A 7,540-nucleotide genomic window follows, 5' to 3' on the forward strand; every position below is an offset into this window, starting at 1 on the left:
TTTTTCCGACAGCACCGATACACTCGAAAAAATTTATTGAACAAAACAAAACTAACTACGTTCGAAACGGATACTTTTTAAAAAAACGCTTAACACAACGACATCTAAAACGACGCTTAACACATGGGCCGTGTTTCCCTCTGTAAATACACAACGCTACGTTAAATATGAATACGCAGGCCGAAAGCCTCAGCCGCAACGCGCGGGCCGGTCTGAACTAGTTATATATATAGAAAGAGAAAGTATTAGTTTTAGAGAGAGAAAAACTTAAAATCCACTCGAACGGATTTAAAGTTTAAAAAGAGCAAAGGGCAAGGGCAGCTCACTCACTACTACTTTGAAATCGTAGCTTTCAAGTTCCAACATCATCTACATTTTATTTAAATAATAAAACGACGTCGCGTTGAAGAATCGGATCTTTCACTTTTGAGTGTTTATCAAGTGCAATTTGTTGAAGCAACAGTGTAGAACAATCTCGAATTCCATGGAGAGAAACACGCCGGTGAGAAAACCTCACACTTCAACGGCAGATCTGTTGACCTGGTCGGAGAATCCTGCCGTCGATTCGCCGGATATTGGCTCTGCTGCTCGCTCCACCAGTCGTTCTCATCAGGTATGCACATATTACAGTAATAATGTCTCTGTTTCATGATTATTAGGTTTTCTTTTTTTATTTGAGTTTAATGCTGAATATAATTACCATTCAAATGAATGATAGCCGTCCGATGGGATCAGTAAAGTTGTATTTGGAGGCCAGGTTACAGATGAAGAAGTTGAAAGCCTGAACAAAAGGTTTGAGATCTATCTTTTTAATTTCAAATTAAATTTGTTGTTGTAAATTAAATTTGTTAATTTTCAATGATTTATACTGTGAAAATGTTAGGTTATTAGGACTATATATGTTTGAAAATGCGTTCATTGATTGATGTGTAGGCATATATAGTTAATTATTATTTATTATTACTAGCTAATTAAGATCTGCTGCAAAATTGCTGATTGTAGATCTAATTCGATTTTATCGTAACAATTCAGTAATCAATATCTGTATTTTGGAATTTCAATTACAGCAGGAGTTTCTATCATGTCTTTGATTAGTGCCAGGTTATAGAAATTGAAAGTGTTAACTAATAATTTTGGTTTAAGTGGAAGGATTTTGATGATTACAGCGTTAATAGTATACGATAACAATTATTGAGGTTTTGTCATGAAGATGATAGCTGATTTTCTCTTTAATGCATGAAAAGGGGTCCAATTCATGTACACAATTTGAAGTAGAAGATAATGCATAGTTGATAATTGATTGCTATGAACGTGACGGGCATACTGTTACAGTGTTACTCGTATAGTATTATTGTTAAAAGTTGTGAAACTATGGGAAGCCAATTTTGACATTTCACCCAAGATCCTTGTATTTAATGATCTTAAATTAAGTTAAATTAAATAGTAACTATATTTCAATCCTTTTTTAATGTAAATTTGGACTTGTTCTTTGTGATTTCAGGAAACCTGTTTCAGGGTATAAGTTAAAAGAGATAACTGGCAGTGGCATATTTGCAGCTGGTGGAGAGGATAATGTAGAAGAAACAGATGCTGCAAACACCACTTCAGCTAATAAGACTGGATTACGAATGTATCAGGTTGCTATCTTTTATATACTATCTTTTTTTTTTTTTTTTTTTAAATAAATAGAGGTTTTTTACATTGTTCTGATACTTATTATTATTTTCATCAGCAAACGGTTGCTGGGATAAGTCACATTTCATTTGGTGAAGAAGAATCAGTGTCTCCTAAAAAGGCACTTTCTGAAGCTAAGCAGCGGGAGCTAAGTGGTACGTTAGATAGCGAGTCAGATACAAAATTAAAGAAGCAGTTTTCAAATGCCAAGAATAAGGAGCTTAGTGGAACTAACATATTCGCACCACCTCCTGAAATTAAACCTCGTCCGTTGGGTGCTCGTGCGTTGGCCTTGAAAGAAAGCATAAGTATTGGTGAATCTCCAAATAATGTACACACTTCTTTCTTATAACCTTATATACTTGAATATACTTATCTCCAAATAGCACATACTACATTAGTAATCTGATATGACCCAAAGTGATCCATTAAAGGAAATGGGTTGAATTTGCCACCTCTAATATGAAGTTGAATCTGATATGGAACCCTGAACATAAAGGAAATTTATACTGTTGATACAAAGTAGCTGAAGGTTCTTCCAACCTTAAATTTTCTTTATATGAAATTAATGTTTAGTTTCTGTGTTGGGCTCCAGAGTTATATTGAAAAGAACTGTTACATCTACTGAGAATTAAAACATATCCTTTAATTTTATGTAATCTGTGCTGTCAGATACAACATGAAATGATGTACCAACACTACCTAATTGATTTAAATGAGTTCTAAGTATATAACCAATTAATCTCATCCTTGTGCAATCTAACAAATGCCACATGATATATAGATTATAGATATAGATATAATATAATAATAATATAAGGTACATTAAAATTAAAATCTCTTATTTACTCCTTACTTTATCCTGTAATATTGCTCCAACTAACCAATCTGGCTGGGTCTCACTTGTTTGTTTCTTAGGGAAATGGTGAAGAAACTGTGATCAAGACAGCAAAGAAGATCCCGAGCCAAAAGGTTTCAGAACTTTCAGGGAACAATATTTTTAAGGGAGACGGGCCTCCTGTATCAACAGAGAAGCCATTAAGCACGGCGAAACTTAGGGAAATGAGTGGGAGTAACATCTTTGCAGATGGGAAAGCAGAATCTAAAAGTTATCTAGGTGGTCGCAAGCCGCCAGGTGGCGAGAGTAGCATTGCGTTGGTTTAGGTTCTAACTCATTTGTTTTCAAAATTATTAGTATTTCGGGGTCTTTTATTTTATTTTTTTATTTTAATTTACTATTGGCTGGTGTTACTTGCTAATGACATTCATAAGGTTATGACTGGGTTTGTGGATCTTTTTATCATTTGATTTTTTAGGTTATATGAGAGTGTATGGACCAAATATGTTCACTTTTATCGGGTTGGTTGGGTGGTTATGTTCATATTATGTGTTCTATTGAACTGTTTGAAATTAAGTTGAATTTTGTTGACTTTTTTTGTTTTATTTTGATTAAAGACTTCTCCAGAGTGGGCGTAATACCTTAAAAGTTAAAATTACAGAACTACGGAGTATATTTTGTTGACTTTCTCGTGTATCTAAGTTCACAATAAACTACACCATTGGAGTCTTGCTTATTAAGCTAATGTACTTATAACTGGGAAACTATACCAGCTAAGAATTTTTCAGTGAATTTTCATTTACTGATCCAATCTTTTACGGAATCGATCCCCTTTTGACTGTACAAAAATATTAAATACCGGGTCATTCATAGCATTACTATACCTTCCCTCATAGCATTATAAGCTTAAAGATAACATTAACGACGTGGATTACGGGAAGGCAATTCAAAATTTGTTCATGGGTCCTCATAGTGAAGTAAATGGCGGCTCATCGGCAATTAGGAGAGAAAATATGTCTGCGGAGACTTTCGCGGCTTTCAATAATATGATGACACGTTTGGCCGAGGAGAGCGCACTGGGTGATAAATCCGCTAATGTTTTATCTTGCAAGTTTGAGAATCGATCCGGGAAGAATTCCTTGAAAGAGACGGTTAATGGAAAACTGAAAAGGGCGGGTTCTCGAGGTTGAGTGTTGTGGTCCGTCTTTTGTTCTTGGTTGCTCTCGTTCCTTATTTTTTCTTGTTATATTCGGTTATGTTTGGTTATTTCAATTGTAAGGTTTTTTCGGGATGTTAGGGAGGCTCGTTTTTATATAGCTTTTGTTTAGATGTTGTTTTTTAGGTGCGAGCTTCCCCGTTTCCCATGTCCTTTTGTATTCCCCGTTGAGAGCGTTTTCTTTTGGAAAACGACATCGGTTCTATATGAGTATTCGTTATTTTCGCCGGATAAAAAATAATTTCTATACCTTCCCTATTCATTGCAAGTTGGTTATTCGTCAGCACAGTTAAGCTTACGATGTGTTTGGAAGCATTGCAAAGTGACAATCTGCAACATGAAATGTCAGATTTAATTAATTAAAGTAATATAAATATTGTAAAAACAGTGACAAGTAACTAAGTATAGTCAAATATCATAGCAATATACCAATAACAATTACCAATAATAAATGAAAGAATGATCATAACAATAATATGTTATTGTCTGACAATTTAAAATGAGAAAACTTCCCAACCAAAACCCAACAATAAATAAAAGAATGACCATAACAATAATATTCAGATTCACATTGTCGACATACTAAAATGAGAAGACTTCCCAACCAAAACCCAAGAAGGTCGAATACCATTAAAAACTAGTGGACGAGCTACGATTAGCTAAATCTAAGATTGCACCTTTGAAAAATCCAAACCAGGGTATTGATCAAAACGACATCTCATTTTAGAATGTAGTTACACGGTAATATAATTCTAGAATTCCACCATTCAGCAGTATAAAAAACGCTTTGTCTTCTAATTGGACAAAGTTGAATGAAACGTAAAGAAAATGGGGCGATCGTCTCTCACCTAAATAGATAATTACATAATGGGGAAAAGGGGATAATGGGTTCAAGCACGTTGTGAAGCCAGAGGTTTCCATTAATGTTGTCTTAAGGATTGTCGAAAGTGAAAGAATATGGAACCGTTAAGGACAACCAAACGTTGGGAATTTGTCTCCTTGGATGAGTTGAATCTGGACGAGGAACCATAGGAACACAACGAGAACCCAAACAATGATATGTTTGGTGACGATCTATTCCCATGGCCTGCGAAAAATCACGGTAATCAAAATCTCAAAAAATTTCGCAGTTACATCCAGTGGCGTTTTTTCACCGGAGGCAAAACAAAAATTTAAACCGTAGCAACTTTTTTGGGCAAAAAATGGAGGTTTTTAGATTTTGAGTTTTTTAATTTGAAGGCTTTGTGACAAAATTTGGAGAATTTTGGGCAACATTTGAAGGTTTTGAAGCAAAATATATAGGTTTTGGGGCAAGAAAAATCCACCGTGGCAAAAAAATTCCATTGGGGCAAAGTCGAAAAATCCAAAATTTTTCCGCTAAAATTTTAAAATCGACTGGAGGCGAGTGCCCCCGGTCCATTCATAAAAACGCCCCTGGTTACATCCCTTAGGCAAGATGTTCTTTTGACAAGATTGCCAACATAACATTAGATTCAATGTAAAGTTACTTCGATCTAAAGAAGACAAGCTTGTGCTTCAGATGAAGAAGTTGTGATTTGGGCCAAGATCGAGTTGACTCTGTGGGAGGATCATCGGGCTTTGATTATTTTATTTAGGGATGGCATCGGGTCGGGTTTGGTCGGGTATAGGCAATACCAAACCCAAACCCGATTAAGAAACTCGCTCCCAAACCCGGTACCATACCCGGCGGGTAACCATTAACTAATTAACCGTCGGGTAACGGATTTCCCCACGGATAATCGGGTAACCATTTAATTCAAATCAAATTAAATTAAATGTTAAAGAATTTACAAAATACATTAATAACTGAGATTAAAATGTTAAAGAATTAAATGTTAAAGAATCTTATTGTGCAGCTTGTTCATAGTAGCATCCAAGGATTAATCTCAGTTACATGTCTGTACTCGGATGTAATGTATGCATGTTTTTCTTGTCCATTTTGGTGGGCCTTATGAAATGGGCTAGTAGGATATAAGCCCAGGTTAGTATTTATTTGTAACTTTCAATGTAATATATAGAATAAACTTATCGAGTATATGGGTCGGGCATACGGGTCGGGTATATGAGTTTTAAAACCAAACCCGAACCCGAACCCGCGAAAAAAGTAAACCGTTACCCATACCCGACCCTAAACCCGTATACCCGAACCAAACCCGGACCAATAATATCGGGTTTCGAGTTTACCCATCGAGTACGGGTATTTTTGCCATCCCTAATTTTATTATTTTATAAATTGTAACCGTCATTATTATTAGGGTGATGACCCGTACAGAATCATTTTTTATTCATACACAACCAAACATGTTTTAAACTGTTGTAATATACAACATTATAAAGCATGTTTGGTTGTTTACGGATAAAATTAGTTGTGCACGAATCAATCCCCTTATTATTATTTTAGGATTTACTTTTAGGAATTTTAATCTTTTTAAAAATTATTAATGAAGTTATTTTTTTATTGTTTTAGTTTATTGAATTATTTTAATTTTAATTTTAATCTTTCAAAGATGGAGTATAAAAAAAACGCGACTTACCTCTCAGTTAGCACTTCTTCTTACTAGGTCAATCACTAGAGACCGACACCTAACCTAAGTCGCCACTCCCAATACTCATATCATCTTTCATCTATTTCACTTGACCATTTTCATAAAGCTCCATGAAAAAAACTTGTTTAGCATCGTTTTTCTTGCAATTTTCCTTTTATTTTCATGACATAATTCTTCATTTTCAACTAATCAAAGATTAACAAGAGATAATGACATGGTAGCCGTGAATGGAAGAAACCACATAACTAAACAACTACGGAATTTCAATAAGCCCTAAACAGGTACTCAACTCGGGGCTTCAAAAGGAACTCCCTTCTATTTTATTTCATCGTAACCTCCACTAAAACCTAAATAACCTAATACTTAGTAACTAATAACTTGGAGGAAAAGACATCTTCTCAAAAAGATAAAGATACAATCTAATTCTAATTAAAACATGACAAATACTACAAATAAAAAGATAGAACAATAATTAAGTTGTCATATTTGACCCTTTAATATTCTCAAATTGCTAAAACTTTGATTTCACATGTTGATTATAGAAACGGCGACTAAGTCATAGTAGATGGAGGCCCAAAGGCATTATATGCATCATTCTCCCTCTCTTGAAAAAAAAAAACTCGTCCTCGAGTGTTGTTTTCCAAGTCTTGAACTCTAAAACTTTCTAACCCCCTCTGTTTCTTTAAAGTGCCTTCTCTAACACTCTGTTTCCGAGTTTAATTTTGGAGAGAAATGAAAGTAAATTGAGGGAAACTAAAATAGAATGATGCTCCCATTTTTATTTCGGACAGAAAAGAAAGGAAGTGGAGAGAAAATTTACTTAACTTTCCTTTAATTCTTTCTTTCGAATTGGAAGGATTTCATTTCATTTCTTTTCCTTTTTAATCATCTTCTATTCTCTTCCTTTCCTTTATATTTAAACTCGGAAGCAGAGCGTAAAGCCGTAAAGACAATCATGATCCATCTTTTCAACCATCCAATAAAATCATCGGGGGACTTTTTCTTCACTCGCTTTCCCATTGCCTCGTTAGTTTGACCTCTCTATGGTAAGCTCGATGTAGGAATCCGTACGAAGTTCCTTCAATTATTAAGGGGGTCTTTACGTATATCATGGAGCTATATTAAAAAAAAAACCTTGGATAAATTGTGTTCATATTAAAAAAAACCTTAAGTTAACATGTCACGTGATTATCACATGGGATCAATCGGCCCCGTTTTTCATCATCCAGCGGCTGCACTATAAAT

General features: G+C 34.8%; 1 protein-coding gene across 1 annotated transcript; it reads left to right on the forward strand.

Moving 5' to 3' along the window:
• The first annotated feature begins 341 nt into the window (after positions 1-341).
• On the forward strand, positions 342-3,074 carry LOC139866932 (uncharacterized). The gene is made up of 5 exons (XM_071855230.1): positions 342-613; positions 719-792; positions 1,502-1,637; positions 1,733-2,005; positions 2,593-3,074. Exons 1-5 carry the CDS (start codon positions 485-487, stop codon positions 2,836-2,838), a joined length of 858 nt encoding a protein of 285 aa, XP_071711331.1. The 5' UTR covers positions 342-484; the 3' UTR covers positions 2,839-3,074.
• Positions 3,075-7,540: the final 4,466 nt, after the last annotated feature.

This window comes from Rutidosis leptorrhynchoides, chromosome 9 (assembly GCF_046630445.1).
Source record: "Rutidosis leptorrhynchoides isolate AG116_Rl617_1_P2 chromosome 9, CSIRO_AGI_Rlap_v1, whole genome shotgun sequence".
NCBI lineage: Eukaryota > Viridiplantae > Streptophyta > Magnoliopsida > Asterales > Asteraceae > Rutidosis > Rutidosis leptorrhynchoides.

Excerpts from the sequence above, each read along its gene's own strand:
- LOC139866932 (XM_071855230.1), top strand. The coding sequence starts at position 485 with ATGGAGAGAAACACGCCGGTGAGAAAACCTCACACTTCAACGGCAGAT. Across the intron at positions 1,638-1,732 it reads CTGGATTACGAATGTATCAG|CAAACGGTTGCTGGGATAAG; the intron begins GTTGCTATCTTT and ends TATTTTCATCAG. Across the intron at positions 2,006-2,592 it reads TTGGTGAATCTCCAAATAAT|GGAAATGGTGAAGAAACTGT; the intron begins GTACACACTTCT and ends TTTGTTTCTTAG.